Here is a 24,173-nt window from a genome sequence, read left to right as displayed (position 1 = left end):
CCTCCCGTCACTATGGTCACCGCAACCCCTTCCACCGCCTCACGGCTGGCCGACAGCCAATCACAGGCGCGCGTTACCGACGCCGGGGCGGGGCAAGACCGGGAGAGGAAGTCTGGGAAGGAAGTGCAGAGGGATGCGGGGCTTGGCGAGCGCTCTGTCTGGCGACTCCGTCTCACGTCGCCCCCCATTTTACAGATGAAGGAATCGATGCCACGAGCCTCAATTTCCTCACTTGCAACTCGAGAATAAATTGCATCTCGCAGAGTGTGGAAGATTAAATAAGTAGTTTAAGATGTGTTTGAAGAGAGCTTGTAAGTTGCCAAGTCGCGGGAGAGCCAGTCCTTTATCCCTTCAGTTCCTACCCCTCGTGGAAGGAAAGCCCCCAGCAGTAACTGATTTCTTGACTAATTATACAGGACGAGAACTGAAGAACTACTTTGAGCCACGCAATCAGGAATCAGATACCTTTCAGGAAAAGGCCTCTTCAAAACTATCGGACTTTGAAAAATGACTTGAGCTGATTTCTCTTGCTTGGACAACTAAGCTTTGTGTCTCTTTGGTTGCATGATATCTTTTGGCCAAAATGTGGTATATGACTAGAGTGGTTTAAAATATGAACTGAGGGTCAGATTGCAAGTCAGAATGGGTTAGCAGACTTTTTTTTGGGGGGGGGTGGGGACAGAGTCTTGCTCTGTCGCCCAGGCTGAAGTGCAGTGGCACAATCTCGGCTGGCTGCAACATCCACCACCCGGGTTCAAGCGATTCTTGTGCCTCAACCTCCCAAATAGCTGGGATTATAAGTACCCGCCACCATGCCTGGTTAATTTTTGTATTTTTAGTAGAGACGGGGTTTCACCATGTTGGCCAGGCTGGTCTGGAACTCCTGACCTCAGGTGATCGATCCATCCACATCGGCCTCCCAAAGTGCTGGGATTACAGGTGTAAGCCACTGTGCCTGGCCTACCAGACATCTTTGAATGGACATAAAGTAGATACCTTTTGAGATCTGTAACAAAGATGGTTACAAAGACACAGTTGGGTGTAACAGCAGTGACCAAGTGACAGAGTCTTGCTCTGTCACCCAGGCTGGAGTACAGTGGCACAATCAGTTCACTGCAACCTCTGCCTCCCGGGGTCGAGGAATTCTCCTGCCTCAGCCTCCCAAGTAGCTGGGATTTGTGCCAGTACACCCGGCTAATTTATGTATTTTTAGTAGAGACAGGCTTTCACCATGTTGACCAGGGTTATCTCAAACTCCTGACCTGAGGTGATCCGCCAGCCTTGGCCTCCCAAAGTGCTGGGATTACAGGCAAGCCACCACACCCAATTGGGTGACATCAGTTACGAGTTACTCTGTTTAGCACCAGGAGGAAGATAGGCATTTTAAAAGTTTGCTGAATTACTGGACTGAGTTGTTTAGTCAAGCCCTGGTCACACAGCTCACAGCAAACTCAGAAATTTCTTCATGACCTACTTTCTCTATATAACACACATTTTGGACAAAATGAACTTGCCTACCCTTCCTAAGTCATTTATGGAGTGAAGGAGCAACACCATCTGTTCTGGTTATCTATTGCTTTTACAAACCACGTGAAAACTTAGTGATTTAAAACAACCATTTTGCTCACTAATCTGCTGTTGGCTGGGGCAGCTGGAAGGGACTAGAGGAGCTTCTTCCAAGGAGTTTACTCACGTGGCTGGCAAATTAGTGTTGGCTCTTGGCTGGGAGCCCAGTTGTGGATGCTGACCAGAGAATGGGCTGGGAGTTGGGGGCGGGGGGGTGGGTGGAGGTGTCTCAGTTCCTCTCCATGTATAGGATTCAGGGGATTCTTGGGTTTTTCTTGCACCATGGTGCTGGGTCCAAGAGCAAGTGTTTCAAGAGACACTGAAATGGAAGCTGGCAGTCACTTAAATGCCTGGTACCGGAAACCAGCACAGTATCCCTTCCACTGTGTTCCACTATCAAGCAGACACAGAGCCACCCAAATTTAAGGAGAGTAGATCTAAACCTCATTTCTTGATGCGAGGGATGACAATTAATTTGTGGCTATCTTTTAATCCATTTCACCACCCTTGGCTCTAGGAACAAATGGTGATTAAGATAAAAGGTACCCACTCACTCAGGGATGTATTAATGTGCTAAACATTTATAAATACATTGTCTCCTTTTGAAATATTTGAAACCCTATAAAAACAAAAACCAACCAGTATGAGGTGGGTATTATCTCCACTTTACAGACGGGGAAACCAAACCTTAGCGGGTCCTGGGTCCAGTCCCACTCCAAAGGACCTGTGTTCAACCATCATGCTATACACCCCTAATCCCTGGGTTGTTAAACCATATTCCCGGAAATCATAACATGTTTTCTCTGAATACAGAATAGCCTTTTTCCACTTGTAGAAAAATTAAAAACTGACTTGACTACACTAAATGTTTTTCCATTAATACTCATTTTTTAAATCCTTTGGGGGTTGGCACCAGGCATTCTTCTGAGTGAATAAATAGCAAAAGGTAAATAATGGGCAATCTTGCAAACAGCTGATCTTAGGTGGATGGTTTGTTTTGGTGGATACACATTCAAGATGGCTGAAACTTGTGCAAAAGTCATTTTCTGCTGGTGAAATTGCATGTTTTGTGACTGAATCATGGTTTCCTGGCACTATGCAAATGGCACCATGACTTTCTCCTGCTGTATGCCATTCGAAAAAGGAGGCAATTCATTAACTTTTTTTTGGCTGAAACGCTGGATTTCCCCAATGAATCACCTGACGAAATGCCATAATTTTTTTTCTCCCTGGTAACAATATATCAGTAGTAAAAGTCTAGCTTTAAATTTCTCTTAAATGCTTGCATTCAGTTCAGATTATGGATATACTATTTACCGTTCCACATAGCTTGCTAAACCCTAGTTTTTCTTTGATGTGGAGTTCCTGTCTTTTCCTTTGAGGTAACTCCAAATTTACAACTTAGCTTCCATCCCGGATGATTTAATGAATTTAATATTGAAGTCCTTTTGTTTTATGGTCTAGAAGTTAAGAATTAGAAAAGTAAACCTCCTTAGGAACAAAGTTCAAGGGTAGCTTTTTAGAGAGCTGTTAGGCTCCTACATTACTTTCCCTTGCAAATTATCTATTAATTCCATCTATTTTTCCCTATCTCCACTAAATGTACAGATTACCTTTAGTCTCAGCTGGACCACTTCCAAGTTTCTTTACTGGTCTATTTCCATTTTTTCCTTATCCTTTATCTCCACCCCACCCCACTCCTCCATTCCATTCTCCGAATAGAAACCAGAGCCATCTTTTAGAATTATTTATCAAGGCATGTCCATGCTTAAACACCTTTGCTTTCTACTGCACTTAGTATAAAATAAAAAATCCTTCACATGGCCTTCATAAGCAGTTCCCTGGCCACTCCAACACTGTAACATTACTATCCTACCTACTTGGTTCCTATTTTTCTAGTTACAGGGACCTTCCATCAGATCCCCAAACCCACTGAGACCAGTTCTTCCTCAGTATCTTTGCCTAAAATGTTGTTTGCCTAGCTTCCCAGTCCTAGAAGCTAGTCCTCAGTCTCTGACAGGCTATGTTCTACTTCCTCCTTTAAGTTTCACTAGTGTTACTTCCTCAGGTTTCTTCTGACATCCCACCACCATCTAAATTAGGTCCCCTCATTCTCTCTAGGACCCTATTCTTTTCCATTAAAAATTTGTTACACACAAATATATTGTCTTCTCTCCACTATTAGACATAAGCTCTACAAACAGATATTTTGTATACCACATAGGCACAGTGCCTAGCACGTATTAGGTGCTCAATAACAATGTGCTGGGTGAGTAAGTGATTGGCCTTATTCTTAATTCTAATACTTGATTCTCTCCTACCCCCAAAAGTAGCCCTTAAAGTCTAAGAGTGTAATGTCTTGGAACCTTAGCAGTATACACCAATGAAAGTTGTGAAATCTTAAGTCAAAAAAGGCAACAGATGTTTTATTCTTCAATGCAAATTACTGTATTCACCACAAGCTAAAGAAGAGAACATGTATCTACATATATATTTATATTTATATATATTTTTGGAGTTATGGAAGACTAAAGACATGGAAAAAAATCCAGCACCCCAACATATACAGCCAGGAAGGAAATCAGCTCTGGAATAGGACAGGTATAATGAACTACAAACAAGAAAGGGTGGGAAAAGAAGAAAAAAAAATGTGCGTTGAGTTTAAGACACTGTAAAACTCAGAAGACATATTTACTATTCAAGTATAAACTCTGTAAGGAATTGGCATAAATTGAAAGGCAGCTGCTGAGGTACACCATTATAAAAGAAGTTCTATGAATTTACAATTCTACCTTCCAATTTCCTGGGAGAAAAAACCAAACTCTTGAAGGTCTTCACCAGAGACCCTGAGAGGGATTAACACTTTTGATGAAGACATAGTCAATAATTCATGATTGAACTTGCTATTCAAAAACATGTATTTATTTAGAACAATAGAAATACGTGTTCTCAGACTGTCCTCTAGAGTTTTTGAGACTATTAGTTCAAGAGTTTCAAAGTATATTACTTGTAAAAACAACATTGATTAAAAAAATTTTTAAACAAAAAAACAGAAAGCTGATTTGATGGTACCTTAAAAATACCCTAAATACCAAATTTTCTCCAACCTAACATTGCAGCTAATTTAAGAATTCCTCCTGCATTGATAAAACATTTTTTCCTCATAAAATGTGAGTACTGAAACTGGATAGAAACACTATGAATGTGAAAATATCACCAATTTTCTGCAGTAAAAAAAACAAAACAAAAAAACAAAAAAAACCTAGAATGTTCTTTGGAATCACTGAAATATCAAAAATTTGGGTTTTTTTCCTACAGTCTGTGCACCTTCTTTCAGGTTCTCTGTTTTGCTTGTAGTACTGACTGTGTAATTCTAATTTTTATAGATTCAAGTCTTGCAGTGCAATATCCATGCTTAACCCACCGGTGTCTCTCCGACCAGTGAGAAGTTATGCATAACCCAGAAACGCTGTCATTTACATCTCCATAAAGACTTCTGCCCCAAATAAAAACTTCAGAATGACACAACACATCCCGTGTTAAACAATCAAATGAACCCAACATGGAGGATTCCAGTGTGATTTCAGTACTTGGGAGGGCACTGTCTCCTATGGTTTTTCGTGGAAGTACCACAGGCCGGGCTGCTAGCATTCGGCTTTCCTTGGCCTTAAAAGGGATTTTCTCAGGGCTGGCAAGTTAGATTAGATTCTAAGAGAATTGTCTTTGACAAACTACCGTTTTTAGCATAAAATCTGGCCATGGCTCTAAGTTTCAATGTGTGTACAACTGATTAGATTTTTTTCTTTTTCTTTTCAAGATTGGCTGGAATTGAGTAGAAAAAAGTCCGCGGTGCCTCTTCACATGTGTCATGAAATATGAGAAATCTGTCTGATTCTAGATACTATTTCTTTACGACACAATGGGCAGGTCTCCAGCTGCAAGGCACAATCCATGCACAGGTCACTGGGGAGAAACATAGAGAAGCCAGTCAAGTTAATGCTTCAAAAGGTCAAACTCCAACTACCTGCCACCTAAATCTAAAATGTTAACAAGTTTGTTCATTGAAAGGGCAATAATTATACATGGTTTCAAAAGATGAATATGTAAATAAATAAATCTTCCATTTCTGATCCTCAATTGTCTTAGTCTGAAGAACAAGTAAAAAGTTCATGTGCATTCTTTTTTTTTTTTTTTTTTTTGAGATGGAGTTTCGCTCTTGTTACCCAGGCTGGAGTGCAATGGCGCGATCTTGGCTCACCGCAACCTCCGCCTCCTGGGTTCAGGCAATTCTCCTGCCTCAGCCTCCTGAGTAGCTGGGATTACAGGCACGCGCCACCATGCCCAGCTGATTTTTTGTAGTTTTAGTAGAGACGGGGTTTCACCATGTTGACCAGGATGGTGTTGATCTCTTGACCTCGTGATCCACCCGCCTCGGCCTCCCAAAGTGCTGGGATTACAGGCGTGAGCCACCGCGCCCGGCTCATGTGCATTCTTTCAGACACTCTATACATGCACAGCATATACATACAGATGTGTACATATAGGTAGGGATACAATATTTCTCCCCAGAAAGCTAGCCATTTATCCTAGAATAATTTACTAAACAGTCCGTCTTTCACCACAGTTTTAACACATTGCCTTTGTCATAGGGTAAATTTTCATTTTTAGTTAGTTCTATTTCTGGGTTTCTATTCTATTCCATTATTCTGCCATTTTTGTCATATAGTAATGAGACCAAACTATTAACATTTATATATTTTTATTTTTTTGAGACGAACTCTTGCTCTGTCACCCAAGGCTGGAGTGCACTGGCTTGATCTCTGCTCACTGCAACTTCTGCCTCCCAGGTTCAAGTGATTTTCCTGCCTCAGCCTCCTGAGTAGCTGCGATTACAGGCACATGCTACCACACCCAGCTAATTCTTTTTTTTTTTTTTTTTTTTTAATTTTTGGTAAAGACAGGGTTTCACCATGTTGGCCAGGCTGGTCTCAAACTCCTGACCTCGTGATCCGCCCCCCTCAGTGCTGGGATTACAGGCATGAGCCACTGTGCCCAGCTATTAACATTTATTTTAATGTATTTTTAAGATGTAGTATAGTTGTCATCTCTAACTTTCAGAATTTTCTTGCCTTAAACTTTTAAAAATCAGCTTGTCTAGTTCCAGAAAAAGTCTTGTTGCTCTTTTTACGTTGACCAAATTAAACTTAAGAGTTTGGAGAAAACTGTCACCTTTACAATACTGAGAGGTCCTCCTATCCAAGGAACGACTCATTTATTTAAGTATTCTATTATATTCTCTGGTAGTTTAAAAGTTTTCTTCCTATAGGCTCTACATATTTCTTGGTATGTATTCTTAGATAGCTTTTATTTTAAACCATTGTAAAAGGGATCTTCAATTATATGTTCTAATGGGCTGCTAATTTATACATACAGCTGGAAGAGCTACTGACTTTTGTATATTTTGTAAGTCATAGTAGTGACAGTAGGTATCCTTATCTTGTTCCCAACATCTCTTGAAATGCTTCCAGCGTGTCACCATTAAAAAGATGCTGGCATTTGGCTGAAATATATGTTTTTTATACTGTTAAGGAAGTATCCATCCATTACTATTTTATAATGTTTTTTGTTTCTCCATTCATTTCTGTTTTGTAGTATTTCATCCATTAGGAATGGATACTGAATTTTAACAAATGCTTTTTCAGCATTCTTGGAGAAAGTGATAACTGCCCCTCTCCTGCCTCTGGCCTATTTGAGTAATTATATTAAAGATTTCTGTATTGTAGGCTGGGCACGGTAGCTCACGGCTATAATCCCAGCACTTTGGGAGGCTGAGACAAGTGGATTACTTTAGGTCAGGAGTTCAAGACCAGCCTGGCCAAGATGGTGAAACCCCGTCTCCGCTAAAAATACAAAAATTAGCCAGGCATGGTGGCTAATTTTTTTTTTTGTATTTTTAGCAGAGATGGGGTTTCACCATCTTGGCCAGGTTGGTCTCAAACTCCTAACCTAAAGTGATCCAATTGCCTCGGCTTCCCAAAGTGCTGGGATTACAGGCGTGAGCCACTGCGCCTGGCCTAAGATTTCTGTATTATACCATCCTTGTATTCCTAAGATAACTCCCCCTTCCAGTTGTGTTGCTGGGTCTTACTTTCCAATATTTTATTTAGGAGTTTTAGATTTATATTCATAAATAAAAATTTTTTTTTCTTTTTATGAGTTTTACCAGCTTTTAGTATGATTACCAAAAATAACATTGTGGTTTTCCTACTTCATGCTTTGGACAAGTTTAAATAGAATTGGACTACCTATTCCCTGAAAGTTGTAGTAGAGTTTACCTGTGAAACTAGCCTTAGTACTTGTGGGAGGAACAGCAAAGGTAGCTTTAATAACCATTTCAACTTCTTTCATGGTAATAAGAATGCTTAGATTTCCAGTCTCCTCTCGTAAATCATTTTATCCAGGTTTCCTTTCTTTGTCCCTATATCCCTTTTAAAATTGTTGCTGCTGCTCAAAGTTGAGATAAATTTTCTTATAATTCTTTTAATGTCTTCTTCCAACTCTTATTTTGGATATATATCTACTATGGAGACTATGATCATACTTAAGATACCTAGTTCTAAGTTTTATATTTCAGCACTCATTAAAGATCTCCTGTATTAGGTGCAAGACCACAGGGAAGGGCCAGAGAGCTCCAAGATGAGTAAGACCAGATCCTGCTGTTTGAGATCTTAACATTCTTACAGAAACAAAGATCAAAAAGGGCATGAAGATATCCAGCCTTTAAACTCTGCACCTGTCTGTGATGCCCTGAAAACTAAAACCTCCAAATGTGCTCAAATTGAGAAATGCTGGGCTGTAGAAGTAATAGGGAGGATTAATAGGCTGGAATCACTGTGCCTTTCTTTCAGAAGAGACGCTGGTATAGCTAAGGGTGAAATGAGATACATTACACTTCCCTTAAGTGCACAGCCAATTAGATAACACATTTCAAAAGACAACAGATGTAGAGAGACAGAGTCAGGGACCCAGGCTGAATCATTCCTGGGGATGACAAACTGGGTCCATCACTCCAGGTTCTTGACCCCTGTGGAGCTAGGTGGCTAAAGCTGTGTCAAAAATAAGACCAAGGCAGGGCATGGAATACGAAGAATTGCAGGTAGCTGGCTTGTAATATCAGCATGAATGTTGCTCATATACTATCAACACACATGGATTGGCCAGAACACCACAGTGCCCAACTGCTCTTCTCCTTTCTAAACTTAATTGGGCTAGCCTTCCTGGGGACCATCTTACTAGCTTCTCTTGATGATGCTCACTCTGTTCTATAGGTCCAGGCTTCCCTCTGAGTTCATCTCATACAACTGAAATTTAGTAAGTTGACAAGGAGGCTGCTAACTTCTCAATGGTTGATTGTAAATAAGTAAATGAGGAAGCTCTAAAACTAAAAGAGACTGCCCAGGAAACTCATAAATAGCATTAAACCTGTTACATTTTGTGAAGCCAAAACTGTGTCAAAAATACAGTACTGAGTAAAAAAAAAAAAAACAAAAACAAGCCTTCCACATCAAGCAGCAGCTTGTATTTCGAGTACTTTCTGGAAGACAGCCAGGTTCTACTTAAAACTCTAGTTCCTCATTCAGCCTACTTTAGATACAATAAACCTTGATGAACAGCTATGGAACTAGCAATTCAAGAACAGTACAAAACTTTGCCTAATATAATTAGAAACATAATATAATTAGCATATATTAGGAATGCAATATAATTAGTGCAAAAGAGGAAACAACCAAACAAATCCTCTTACCTGTGTCCACATGGCTTCAATTGTGTGTCTGCTACCTCATCACAACAAAGGGAGCAGCAGTTTTCTCGGATACTGACTTGCTTCAACAGAGCAAGACGCCTGTGCCTGAGTAGAAAAAGCAATTTGAAATTCATTTTGTCAACAGGGGACCTGTCAGCAGCGATGCATATGAAATGCTTTGAAAATGCTCTGCACCTGTGAGATGTACTCCTTAAACTTTGTTCAGTAAGGTTTTCACACTTGGTACCTCCTTTCAATCCTACAATCATTTTCTAAAGTAGGGAATGAAGGAGGTATAACCATTCCCATTTTATAGACAAAGTTAAAGGAAATGGCTTGTATAAGGTATGCAGTCAGGGATCAAATTCAAATCTTTTAGTTCTAAGTCTAGTGCTCTTTTTATCTTACCAACAAATTTCAACCTTTAAAGTCACATACGTGAGAGTCTGATGACAAGCATAGAGCCTTTCCCAAGAAAAACACACATATACAAATTTTTATACAATTTCAAGGGGTTTATAACAGTCCATTTTAGACTCCCTGCAAGTCCAGACACCTCAAATTAGAACCCTTCCATTATACTTTCACTCAGCATGGAATGAAAGCAGACGGGCAAAACTGTTGTGCTGAAGGTACAGCCCTAATGGATGGGCAAAGGGAAGCATGAAGCATTCATTCTGTTCACTTATGGGCTTACTGTATGCCAGGCACTGTTCCAAGCCCTAGAGATTCAGCAGTGAACAGAGGACTAAAAAAGTATCCCTGCCTTCGGAGAGTTATGCTCCAGTAGGGGAGGACAGAAATAAACAAGGTAAGTAAAATACAGTGTTAAACGCTGATAAATACTATGAAGGAAAGAGAAAATGGGAAGGACAAGGAGTGTACACATTAGAGGTAGGGGGTTATTAAAATAACTTAAATACAGCAGCCAGGAAAAGTCTCATCAAGGTAATGTTTAAGAAGTAACGGGAGTGAGGGAGTGAGTCTTGTGGTTGTCTGGAGAAACTGTTTTGGGTAGCATGAACAGCAAGTGCCCTGAAGCTATCATAGGCCTGATGCGTTTCAGGAGCAGCAAGGAGGCCAGGGTGGCTGAGGAGCATGAGCAAATGGGACAGGGTAGGAAACAGGGTCAGAAAAGTAATATGGGAAAGGGAGAGGACAAATTGTATAGGGCCTGGGAGGTCACCGTAAAGGTTTTGGCTTTTCCCTTCAGTGAACGGGAAGCTACCCACTGGCATCTTTTGAGCAAAGAAATGTGTGACCTGACTTACGTTGTAACACATCATTCTGAAGGCTGTGTTGAATAGACTGAAGGGGGTCAAGGTAGGAACAATGTAGAAGGCAAGACAAAAATAATATAGGTAGCAAATGGTGGAGGCTTGGACCATGGTAGCAGCAGTGAGGGTGATGAGTAGCTGGGTTTGGGATATATTCTGAAGGCACGGCCTACAGGGTTTTCTGAGGGATTGAATGTGGGAATGGCAGAAAGTAAGGTGTCAAGGATACTCTACAGTTATGGCCAGGGAAACTGGGATGATAAAGGAGCTGCTAACAGAGATGAAAGCCTGGGTACAGTGGCTCAGGCTTGTAATCCCAGCACTTTGGGAGGCCAAGGCAGGCAGATCGCTTGAACCCAGTCCAAGGCTGGCCTGGGCAACATGGCGAAACCCTGGCTCTACAAATAATACAAAAATTAGCCAGGTGTGTGGCATGCCTGCAGTCCCAGCTACCTGGGAGGTTGAGGTGGGAGGACAGCTTGAGCCTGAGAGATGGAGGTTGCAACAATGACCTGAGATTGTGCCACCACACTCCTGGATAAGAGTGAAACCGTGTCTCAAAAAATAAAATAAAAATAAACAGAGATGAGAGAAGACTGTAGGAGCAGCAGTGGCTGTGAGTGGATGACTTGTAGCCGAGAGGTGGGTATGTGGTGCTTCACTGTATTATATTCTGTTTTCCTTCTGTATGTATTTGAAATTTTCCATAATAAAAAGGTTAAAGAAAAAAAAAGAATGAATGGAAGAAGAATTAGAGACAGAGAGTATATACAACACAGAACAATTTATAATATCCCATTTAGTAGTAACAGGGCCATGATCTCCTACCCTGAAGTCAGAAAGGAATAATATTCCAATGAATATAAAGTATCACTGAATATATGTTTCTGGAACACAGGATGAAAATATTAATGGCACAGAAAATGGTCTTAAGTAAGCTCACACTTAATGTCACAATTTGTAATCAAGCACAACTGGAATGTTAAGGGCAGCAGGGTGCAAGCAGGAGGTTGCCACTAAGGTGGCCACTCAGTTAGGCTCCTGACAACTCTATCTCCTTGTTACTATCAGACAAAACAGTCTAGAAACAGCACAGGATTGACCTAGCTTGTAATTCAGCTGTTCTTATTCAATACAAGACAAATTTTGGGTACCAAATTTATAAACATGGTTACCAAGAGACTATGTATAAGCTGCCCATAAAATGAGACTTTCTGACAGTTGATGTCCATTGCCATCTGAGTTTTGGAAGGTTTAATTCCGCAGGAGTGGTTAACTAAATACTGAAGCATTTTAACTAAGGCCAGTCCCCAAGGGAATTTAGATGAATAAATCAACCGTTTTAAGGTATATGTGAGAAGACTTATTTATGGGCATCACCCAATGAAAAGGTGGGCTAGATGATAAAGAATGGGGTATGATAGATAAGGGAGAGGTGTCCCTCAGACTTTGGCCAAGACGTATTTAAGGTTCAGAATCTCTGTCAGGCACCAAGGATGACGCTGAATCAAAGTTCTAGCAATTAACCTTAGATTCCCTGAGTGGGGACATATGCAACCCTTATGTTCTTGGGCTATTACCGAAGCTCTGCTGCTGCAGACAATGCTGCCATTATCATGCCATTTTCTAGTTCATCTGGAAACTATTGAACCACTGAGACAGTGAGTCCAAGGTGAAGCATAGGCCACAGCGCTGCCTGCAGATCTGCTTTTTGAGCCAAAACAGGAGCTAAGATTATGTTACAAATACCTTCAGGGGCATAAAAGTCCGACACTAGCTATGTCATGACAAGTATGCTGTCCTTGGCTGCTGAGAGAGACTCTCTTACTGATATAAAACAGGAATACCCTTTAAATAGGCAGCTGCTCTGTTTAAAATGATAAACTTCAGCTCACATTGTGAAACAAGTTTCAACTTGAAGTAATTACCAGGAAGCAGCTGGAGTCTTCCCCCAGACTAAGGAACAGACTACATTCATCTCACAAGGAAGCAAGGCAGGCATTCATCTGATAAATTAATGCCAATCACAGTTTTTGTCAAATAAGGGCTGTGAAATATTATCCAAGATGGTATTCATTGATGGTTGTGGAACAGTGTTGTCATCTTTGCCACACAGCTAAAACCACATAAAGTCTCTTTCAATAAATCTGAATCTGTTAAAAGATGCACTAGATTTTCTAATATTTAGGATTCTGACACTGACATTCAAGTGAACTTAGTTTGCAGTTTTTTTGTGTGTACAGGTGTTATAGTTTTCTAATTTTTATACCAATCTTACTTATCTCACACAAAAAAATTTAAAGTGCTCCTTCTATCTTTCTGGGTTTGGTAACATTTTAAATAACAGTAAGGTTATCTGTTACCTAAAGATTTGGTAGAGATCCCTTGTGAAACCACCTTGGTCTGGTGCTTTGTGGGGACAGACATACACAATAATTGGTCTGTGTATCTCTCTTCTGGGATCTGTCTTAGTAATTTATATTTCCTGTAAAGTCATCCATTTTACTCAGGTTTTTAAAATTTATTTGTCATGTCTTTTAAAGCCTATTACAAACTGTTTTAATTTCTCATAAGATGCATGTGAAAGTCTGGAGATAGCCTGGGGAGATTCCTTACCTTGGCAAAATGATTTTTTCTTCAGCAGTTAGGAAGGCGTAGTCATTAAAAGTGCTAAATTTCATAGATGGTGGGTATTTGAATGGTTTTGCTCCAAAATTGAACTCACATTGTTGATATGACATGAAACTAGCTGCAGCAAAAAATCCAGATCTACAAATAAAAGGAATTAACCGTTTTTAACAGAAAAAGAATGGACGGAGGGCAATAGAATAAAACACAAAATAAAGTTCATAGAACAGTTTTCAGAAAGGCAGGGTGAGTCAGTCTTACCCTAGCAAAAGGAAGAGTAATGGATTGTGTTTATAACCCACACAGGTCTGTGACCAGAGAATATTCTGCCTTATCTTCCTGTATCAAACCTTGGAATAGTTTTAGGTCTGATCAGATGAGTCCCCAATCACTTGAAATTAATAAATTTCTCATCACAACTGTGTATATAAATGGACAAAGACTTTTTTTCCTAGAGAAAAGGGTATTCCATGCATCTACTTGAATTTTTGACTGAGAAGAGGTACTTACACAGTAGATGAAAAGACTTGTTTTTCAGGAGGCAGCTGGTTGCCATTTAAAAAGAAGATCATTTGCTTTTCATTCAAGTCTAACAGAAATCCTACTGTATCTCCTAGAGGATAAAGTGAAACACTGTTAGGATAATGATGTGTACTACCAAGATTCTCTGCTAAGCATCTCAAGTGTTTCAATGGCACTGTATTAAGTCTGCATCTTTAGCTATGCATTCAACATATTCATCTTTGTTTCTTCTGCAACTGATCTGACCCCTATACACCAATATTTTAATGTAACAACAATAAAAAAATACTGCCAGTTAAATTATGACAAGCCAGTCTTAAGATACATACCAATTTCAAAGATGTTAAAATTTGGGGATAAAGGTACATTTTGGGCTCCATGAAATATGGGAAGATCAAAATCATGTGTTTACTTGCCTCTCTGGTGAGATTTATAACTCCCTAGATAACTACCCCAAAACATGCCTTTAAAAAAAAAAAGGCAAGGCAGGCTGGGTGAGGTGGCTCATGCCTATAATCCCAGCACTTTGGGAGGCTGAGATGGGCTGATCACCTGAAGTCAGGAGTTCAAGACCAGCCTGGCCAACATGGTGAAACCCCATCTCTACTAAAAATACAAAAATTAGCTGAGTGTGGTGGTATGCACCTGTGATCCCAGCTACTCAGGCGACTGAGGCACGAAATCGCTTGAACCCGGGACATGGAGGTTGCAGTGAGCCAAGACTGTGCCACTGCACTCCAGCCTGGGCGACAGAGTAAGACTCCATCTCAAAAAAAAAAAAAAAAAGTACTTATCGAATAACATAAAACTGTAAGGTTTTAGCTTTTGGTTTTGTTGTTGTTTTTGTTGTTAAGACAGGGTCTTGCTCCATTACCCAGGCTGGAGTGCAGTAGTGCAATCCTAGCTCACTGCAGCCTCAAACTCCTGGGCTCAAGTGAGCCTCCTGCTTCAGCCTCCTGAGTAACTACGACTACCGGCATGTGCCACCACACCTGGCAAATCTTTAAAAGTTTTTGTAGAGATGGGGGGTCTCATTATGTAGCCCAGGCTAATTTCAAACTCCAGGTCCCAAGTGATCCTCTCAAAGGATCCCCATGCTTCAACCTCCTTAAGTGCTGGGATTACAGGTATGAGACACCATGTCTGGCCCAATTTTGGTTTTGAAAGATAAGATAAATAAATTTATTTGTCAAAGGAAAACAAATGAAATTACACAGTAATGACAAGAAAAATGGACACTCGATGCTGGTGAAGGAAAATCTGGCAAAATACAGCAAAAACTTTGAAATTATATATCCTCCTTGCCAGAGAAGTTTCACTTCTAAGGGTTTTGTCTTGAGAAAATCCAGAGTGGTCTCTAACGACAATTTTAAAAGGCAAAAATGTCAATGTCCAACAATGAGGCATTATTAGTATATTATAGTACAACTATATAATGAAAATTTGAGAAGCCATTAAAAGTAATGTTATTGGCTGGGCCATGGTGGCTCAAGCCTGTAATCTCACACTTTGAGAGGCCAGAGGTGGGTGGATCACTTGAGCCCAGAAGTTTGAGACTAGCCTGGGCAACATGGTAAAACCCTGTCTCTACCAAAAAAATACAAAAATTAGCCAGGTATGGTGGTGTGTCCCTGTAGTCCCAGCTACTGCAGAGGCTGAGGTGAGAGGATGGATTGTGCCTGGGAGGTCAAGGCTGTATGAGCTGTGATCCTGCCACTGCACTCAAACCTGGGCGATAGACGAGACCCTGTCTCAAAAACAACAACAATAAAAAGTAATGTTATTTAATAACCTGGAAAGCTATTCAAGGTATTAAGTATAACAACAACAACAACAAATACATATATATAATTTAAGTGTTTTAAAAACAAAATCTCTCGATGGAGAAGTTACAGGGGATTTTTAGTTTATTCATTTTGTTCTTTTTCTGTTTTTCAAAATTTTATAATAAACATTACTTGAATAATCCTTTAAAAAATTCTTATTAGAAAACAAGCTAGTTTTTGAAAAGTGCCTTTATCTTACGCTCCATTAAATGAAGGAGTTTTACGTTCCTTCAAGAACCTGCAAGCCATTAAAATGAGTGTTCCTGTTGGCTTTTCTGTTCTTTTCTCCCCCCACACCATCAATTTAACCAAGGGGAGCTGTTTCCACATGGGGGTGGGCAAATTCCTGCTTTCTTTCCTTTTTTTTTTGCGATGGAGTCTCACTCTGTTGCCCAGGCTGGAGGGCAGTGGCACAATCCCAGCTCACTGCAACCTCCGCCTCCTAGGTTCAAGTGATTTTCCTGTCTCAGCCTCCCAAGTAGCTGGGACCACAAGTGGGCGCCACCATGCTTGGCTAATTTTTACGTTTTAGTAGAGACGGGGTTTCACCATGTTGGCCAGCTGGTCTTTAACTGACTTCAAGCAATCAATCCACCTGCCTCAGCCTAAATTCCTTCTTTCTTATCATGCCTAAAAATTCAGTTTATATTCATAATGCTGATTGCGGTAGCAAAATGAGAGAGGGATGCTTGGAGAAAGAGCTGGGTTATATCCTCTATCTAGCTCTGATGCTAGGAATCAAATCCTTCCAGAGGTTATATTCTCTACCATATGACCGAACTTCCTTAAAGCATGGCCACTGGATAGGACCTGTTCCATAGCCATCTTGTCCCTGAAAAATCCTCATTTTAGTGGCATTACAACTGCAGTGTCCCTGATATCACCATGGCTGCTTTAATTCAAAACAGATCCAAAGTGGAAAATAGAATTCATACTAATCTTAAGAGTACAATTTTCTGACTAATGTAAAAATTTTATTTTCTGAAATGTTTTTGCTACAGGAAGGACTCCACCAGAGGTAAGTTTATCAGAGAAATACCACTTACATCCCTGGCAGCTACACAAAAGCTAATATCCCTTTTCACATTTGATCTTCTTCTAAGACATTTTAAGGCTTAATGTAATAAATGCCTCATAATAACCCACTTGATACATTTATAATGGAGAGCATGAATACCTTCTTTCCAGCATGGGTGTATGTGAGGCTTACTTCTGGCATTGTACCAAATCAGCTGCCGGCAGCCATCATACGCACAGGAGTATTCATCATCCCCAATGCCGTAGCCTTCCTGGAGAGAGACAAGGCCCAGAAGATTAGCAAGTCTGCCTGCTCTGACCTGGGAAGAGAGTGTCTTTTATGACCATTGACCTAGTGGCTGGGATTCTAAGTTTGCTGTATGAAGAGAGAACTCACGGTTTTTGGAAAATACTAAAATTATGACTTAGAGGCCTCGTTCCAAGTGAATAGATAATGACTTCACCAGCAAATATGTGCCCAGTGCCTCCTTTGTTCAGGCACTTTCACATTTGTTGGTTCATTTAATTCTCACTAACTACCATGAGGCTGGTAGCATTAGACTCCATTTTAAGAGGAAACAAAGGCTCAGAGAGGTCAACCAGCTGGCCCAAGCACACATTACTTGCCCAAGAAACAAAGCCAGGTTTGAACCTAAATTCTTGGATGAGACAGGAGGTCAGCATAAGATACAGGTCACAAAGACCCTGCTGATAAAACAGGATGCGATAAAGAAGCTGGCCAAAACCCACTAAAACAAAGATGGAGACAAAAGTGACCTGGTCAGCCTCACTGTTCATTATATGCTAATTACAATGCATTCTCATGCTAAAAGACACTCTGACGGTTGCCATGACAGTTTATAAATACCATGGCAGTTTGCAAGTTATACTATATAATCTAAAAAGGGGAGAAACCCTCGGTTCCGGGAAGTGCCTGCCCCTTTTCCAGAAAACTCATGAATAATCCACCCCTGTTTAGCATGTAATCGAGAAATAACTATACTCAGTTGAGCAGGCCATGCTGCTGCTCTGCCTATAGAGTAGCCATTCTTTGGTTTCTCTAATAAAGTTGTTTTCACTTTATTCTATGGACTCGCTCCAAATTCTTTCTTGTGCGAGGTCCAAGAACTGTCTCTTGGGGTCTGGATACAGACCCTTTCCAGTAACAAGATCAGACCAGGCAAATACCTTTCTTGCATCTAGCAGACTTCAAAATACCCAAATATTCTGAGATTTCAAAACTGAAGACAAGAGAAAGGTTACAGTGGACACTGAACTAAAAGCTATTCTGAGATCAGCTTGATTTGAGCATCGTACAGGTCCTTGGCAGTTTTCTCTTTTTTTTTTGAGATGGAGTTTCACTCTTGTTGCCCAGGCTGGAGTGCAATGGCGCAATCTCAGCTCACTACAACCTCCACCTCCCAGGTTCAAGCAATTCTCCTGCCTCAGCCTCCTGAGTAGCTGGGATTACAGGCATGTGCCACCACAACCAGCTGATTTTGTATTTTTAGTAGAGACAGGATTTCTCCATATTGGCCAGGCTGGTCTTGAACTCGCGACCTCAGGTGATCAGCCTGCCTCGGCCTCCCAAAGTGCTGTGATTACAGGTGTGAGCCACCACACCCAAGAGTTTCTTCTTTTTATTTATTTATTTTTGAGATGGAGTTTTGCTCTTGTTGTCCAGGCTGGAGTGCAATGGTGCAATCTTGGCTCATTACAACCTCCGCCTCCCAGGTTTCAAGCAATTCTCCTGCCTCAGCCTCCCAAGCAGCTGGGATTACAGGCATGCACCACCACACCCAGCTAATTTTGTATTTTTGGTAGAGAAGGGGTTTTTCCATGTTGGTCAGGCTGGTCTCAAACTCCTGACCTCAGCTGCCTCGGTCTCCCAAAGTGCTGGGATTACAGGCATGAGCTACTGCACCCAGCCAGTTTCTTCTTTTTCTTACTTACTGCCTTTCAATTATTTCACAGAACTGTTAAAATAAAAGGGTGGCTGAGATTTTAAGAAATTATTTTGAGTGCTTATAAACAATAGAAGAAGCATGCAAATCAGACAGCTGCTATCTTTAAGGATCAATGGTGAAAAGCTTTACCAGAGAAAGAAATTGAAAATGGCCAAATCCAAGTAAGATCAGGTCCTGATCCTGCTTTATTCTATAGGGCAAACAATATAGTGAGGAGACAGATTGGAAAAAAAGTTCTGACAACTCAACAATTTTGTACTGAATTTTTGGATTACAATATATTGAATTTAGAAGAATGCTCTCCAAATGACTCTTCTCAAATAGCTATTGATATTCACTATTCAGACTATTCAAGAGTTAAATGAGCTTCCATCTAACTGCCTTAGAAATTTACCACCCAAGGCTGCCAGGAGCAGTGGCTCATTCCTGTAATTTCAGCACTTTGGGAGGCGAATCACTTGAGGCCAGGAGTTTGAGAACAACCTGGCCAACATGGCAAAACCCTGTCTCTACCAAAAATACAAAAGTTAGCCATGTGTGGTGGCACACATCTGTAATCCCAGTTAACTCTGGTGGCTGCGGCACGAGAATCACCTGAACCTGGAAGGCGGAGGTTGCAGTGAGCTAAGATCACATGCCACTGCACCCCAGCCTGGGTGACAGAGTGAAGACTATCTCAAAACAAAGAAATTTACTACTTGCTAGAAAGAATGCCTTGCCAGCCCTTTCAAAGACTGAACAAGTTGGTAAGTAAAAAACTTAAAAACCACTAAAATACAGGCACTGGGGCATAGGTAAAAGACGAGCAATTCTTTTCTATCTTTATCTTCTAATGTCCTGAGAAGTCCTTGACAGAACACTTGAAAGAAATTCCTAGAAGCTAGCCACCATGAGTTGGTAAAGAGCAGACTCATTACACATTCTTTACCATGCAATGTCTTTGATGCCTGGATAAATTCGACAACAGAGTGGCATTACAGGACAAAGACAGAGCTCTAGTAACTTTAACTATAGAGCAGCATCTACAGATTTAAGAAGATGGCTCTTGCCTAACAGAGATGCACTTTAAAAATCTCTTGAGCTTACATCTCAGACAACAACCTAGATGTCCTACACCTTCTCTTAGCTCAAAACATTCCCAACAGGATTAACTTTGGTTTCCATTGGCTAGGACAGATAAATGAGAGAACAGAATGGCTAGTTTAGTATTTATTTTGAACTACCTGTTTTTTTGTCATGAATATTTTAGCAATGGAAACATTACCAAAAACAAACAAAAGAAAGTTTACCCAAAGCTTGTCATTCAGGGAATAGTTTGAGTCTCTTACCCATGTGGTGGACACTGTCCTTTTTCCTGCTGTATAGCATCCCAACTGCTTCTTGTTATGGGAAATGTATGAAGACAGTGTTCTGCCTTCTCTAGACGTGGAAAGGTAAGTTACGACCTAGGCTTGGCCAGTTGGCCTTTCCTATTGAACACTCAGTATGGTGCAAGTGATGCATGTGACCCCACACAGAATGAAGGTTAGGATTGATTTCCAGCAGCAATGGTGGCTGCATGCCGGCCAGATCGTTCCCCTAAAACATTGGCTGTTGTACTTCCTGTTTGTTGGCCCTGACATTGCCTTGGAGCCTGTCTAGTTTCCAAGCTTCTCCATAATCTGGAGGCCCCAGACAGGCTTCTAAGTCATCCTTGTCTGTCTGAAATAGCCAGAGTCATTTTCTCCAAGGCAGGATGCTTCATCAGGGGAAGAAGTACAGGCTATTCTGAGCAGGGATTGAAATCTCCAGCAGCTGGAGACTAGATGGCTTTGGGCAAGTTTCTTAATTTATCTAAACTTGATTTTCCTCATCTTTAAATGGCAGAACAATACCTTTCCAAACTCTCAGACAGATTAGAAATGAATATATAAAAGACCTATCACATAGCAGACACTCATGAAAAGGCAAAAGATATTTATTTATTTTTGAGACGGAGTCTCACTCTATCGCCCAGGCTGGAGTGCAGTCACGATATCTGGGCTCACTCTGCCTTCCAGATTCAAGGGATTCTCCTGCCTCAGGCTTCCAAATAGCTGGGATAACAGATGGCCACCACCACGCCCCAGCTAATTTTTGCATTTTTAGTAGTGATTGGGTTTCACCATGTTGACCAGTCAAACTCCTGACCTTAAGTGACCCACCCACCTCAGCTTCCCAAAGTGCTGGGATTACAAATGTGAGCTATTGCTCCTGGCCAAAGCAACAAGACAAACTGTTCTGTAGGTGACCTAAACAGAACTAAACTTAAGCTTCTTATTTTAATGACGTTTGAGCCCAGTAGTTAGCCTTTCGAAAGGGAAGCCAAAGCAGTAAGAGTTCAAATAAGAGGCACTATGCAGAGACTTGGAATCTTTTGAAATTGGGTATATCCTAGGAATGACTTATTCCATAGAATCACACCCTGTCTGTACAGGCAAAAAGATTCAGAATCACTAGAACAATGTTTATTTGAAGCAAGGTTTTAAATATGGCAACATTATTAAGATCCTGTATTTGGGAAAAGACATCGTATCAGACTGTATCAATTTCTAATAGGGAATCAACTAATGCTTGGATCAAGGAAAAATGTTTGTTTTTAAAGAAACCAACAGCCTGTCGAATGATCTGGAGGATAAGAAAATAGTATTTAAGTCTTTTAACTTGAGAAGCCAAAGATCTGCAACTACATGGCAAAAATTATAGTTTTATCGAGCAGATGAAACTATATCCAGCTTCACTGGCCATTAAAAAAACAAATTTATAACATACAGTGTCAGATATACTACACCTAGACCTGTAGTATGTTTGCTGCCAAATCAGGAGAGACATATTTTGTATCGAAGCTTCCTCCCTGGAAGAATCCCTATTACTTCTAGTTCTAGAACAATTTTTCACTTCCAAATGAGGAAACTAGCTGATTCTCTGAAATTTTCCCCATTTTTGAATACAAAGAAAACAAATGTTGTAGAATAGTAAGGCCACTGAATTCTGGTATGAGTTTCTTCCCACTCTGTCTCAATTTTCTCATCTGTGAAATGGAAATTGTAACAGTAAAAACTATTGTGGGAATCAGACGATTGGCAGACTGGGGTCTAGTTCTCCACCCCAGACAAGAGTCCAGACTTAACCTCTCCACAGGCCCTTTTCCTCCAATTTGTCTCTCTCCAGCCTAGGAGTTTTAATAATACGCCATCAATAATTACAGGGTGAAATACAGCCTTGCTGAAATGGCCCTTTAAAAACTATGCTTACAAGTAGGGCACCATGGCATGTGCCGATGGTCCTAGCTACTCGGGAGGCTGAGGTAAGAGGATGGCTTGAGCCCAAGAGTTCAAGGCCAGCCTGAGCAACACAATGAGAACTGTCTCTAAAAATAAAGCAAAAAATCTGAACCTCAACATGCTTATGGCCAGCAAGTTTAGTTTGATTTTGTTGGGTCACTTCCAAAACCCATCCCAGGATCTTACATATTGGATGAGGGGGGTGGGTATTATTTAGATTAACAAAATAATCCAAAGGGCTTTTCCCAGCTCAAATGGTAAAAACCATATGAAAACAAAATATTACTGATCAAAACTGGATTAATTCCAAACAGCTTATAATTTGATCAACAGAAGAAAGCCAATTGGCTTGGGTATTAGAAGGGTATAAAGTGGCCAGAAATCACACATCTGTAGGAAAGTGGGAAACTTGACCACCTCTCAAACTCAGGTAGGTAGCCCAATGCTACTTACTCTAGGATTCAATTTTCCCTTTTATATTATAGCTTTCTATAACAAAAGATAAATAGCTAAATATTGAGAAAAATGTGCCAACTAATTATTAGGTAAAAGTCAAGTTAAAAAAGTCAAGCTAACACTATTTTTTGAAAGGAAGAGAATTCGTACAAAGCTGTTAAAGCTTAAATTCAAGGTATTAATCAGCACTAGTTCCAGTATAAGAACTGAGCCAAATATGTGGCTGGGGCAGAAGAGGAGCATACAAAGACAAAGGATACATCCAGCCTCTAGGTGAAAAATTAGTGTCAACTTAAGACTCAAGAAAAAAAGTCTGGGTCAGGCGCGGTGGCTCACGCCTATAATCCCAGCACTTTGGGAGGCCGAGGCGGGTGGATCACGAGGTCAAGAGATCGAGACCGTCCTGGTCAACATGGTGAAACCCCGTCTCTACCAAAAATACAAAAATTAGCTGGGCATGGTGGTGCACACCTGTAGTCCCAGCTACTCGGGAGGCTGAGGCAGGAGAATGGCTTGAGCCCAGAAGGCGGAGGTTGCGGTGAGCCAAGATCGCGCCATTGCACTCCAGCCTGGGTAACAAGAGCGAAACTCCATCTCAAAAAAAAGAAAAAAAGGCTGAATGATAATTTCACTTATGTTTTCCTATTTCTCTATCAGTTTAGCAGATCATTGTTAGGGATCTGGTACCATGTGGCTCTGCTCAAGAAAAGATTATTGAGCAAATCTATTTGAAAAATAAGTATGTCTAAAGTATTTTCCATCCACTAACTAGGGGGAAAAAGCAAACTGCCACTGCCCCCATTTTCACAGTTCTCTAGGGTACTCACGTGATTGAGGAATTTGCTGTCTCGAGTGGCCCAGCCAATCTGCATGACGCCAGAAGTGACCACTGTTACTTCATAGTACCATACCCCGGCATCCACACAAAAGGTGCAACGCACACTTTCAAAAGAGGAGGCATCACAGCGAGCCTGGCAAAACCAAAAAATGTGACAATCAACCATCAGGGCCTGAAGACCACCGAAGATAACTGACTACTGGGAAGGCTGAGTGTATTTTTCCTTATTAAAGCTTCTGGTAGAATATTGCTTACTCAGTCCATCCTCAGTGACAAAAGTACAAAACCAAAATATATAAGGCATTTGATGATACACAGAATCAAAGAATTGTTTGCAGCCACTTTTCAAACAGTTCTTTAATCCTACATGTCTAGTGCCTTATGGTACCTTCTGTTCACAAGCAGCTCTTTCATCAAGACTTCCCCATGAAGTAAGCAACATTTTTAAAATACAGGGAAAGAGGGAAGCACCAGCCCTAAGACAACTGGTTATGCAAGGATTAAATGATTACCCTGTCATCTCCCAAAGGGTCCATCTGTGGAAGCATTACCTACCTCTAAGCCATGAGGTGAGATCTTCAGGTACTCGCTGACATCATTGCTATTCAGCATGGCCCTAATGCTACTCAAGTTCACCTTCTCATAGGTCAGCTGTCTACCTTCTTTTAGAACTGCAAAAGAAAGAGTGTTCATGTTTCTAAGGCAGCCTGCTGTGAGGAAAAGAAAAAGCTAGTGCCAGCTACAGCAATCAGACAAGAGAAAGAAATAAAGGGCATCCAAAATAGAAAGGAAGAAGTCAAATTATCCGTGTTTGTGGAGAATATGATCTTATATTTGGGAAAACCTAAAAAATCTGCCAAAAAACTATTAGACTAAAAAGCAAATTCAGTAAAGTTGCAGCATACAAAATTACATGCAAAAATTGATAGCATTTCTATATGCCAATAGCAAACAATCTGAAGAAGAAATC

General features: G+C 40.7%; 1 protein-coding gene across 2 annotated transcripts in view; it reads right to left on the bottom strand.

The window, feature by feature from the left end:
• Window positions 1-3,969: 3,969 nt before the first annotated feature.
• RSPRY1 (ring finger and SPRY domain containing 1) overlaps window positions 3,970-24,173 on the bottom strand; it is a 51,859-nt gene continuing 31,655 nt past the window's right edge. For both annotated transcript variants that reach the window (XM_032283968.1, XM_032283967.1), the window contains 7 exons: window positions 23,759-23,874; window positions 23,193-23,336; window positions 16,801-16,912; window positions 13,786-13,888; window positions 13,264-13,416; window positions 9,371-9,475; window positions 3,970-5,529 (listed from right to left, as the gene is read on the bottom strand). In XM_032283968.1, coding sequence (XP_032139859.1) covers window positions 5,433-5,529; window positions 9,371-9,475; window positions 13,264-13,416; window positions 13,786-13,888; window positions 16,801-16,912; window positions 23,193-23,336; window positions 23,759-23,874 — 830 coding nt within the window. In that variant the 3' untranslated portion in view covers window positions 3,970-5,432. The remainder of the gene's footprint in view (window positions 5,530-9,370; window positions 9,476-13,263; window positions 13,417-13,785; window positions 13,889-16,800; window positions 16,913-23,192; window positions 23,337-23,758; window positions 23,875-24,173) is intronic.

The sequence above is a fragment of the Sapajus apella genome, unplaced genomic scaffold (assembly GCF_009761245.1).
Source record: "Sapajus apella isolate SASKATOON/1434 unplaced genomic scaffold, GSC_monkey_1.0 scaffold15, whole genome shotgun sequence".
NCBI lineage: Eukaryota > Metazoa > Chordata > Mammalia > Primates > Cebidae > Sapajus > Sapajus apella.
Note: the sequence above shows the minus strand (reverse complement) of the source record. Positions and strands in the feature narration are given on the sequence as shown.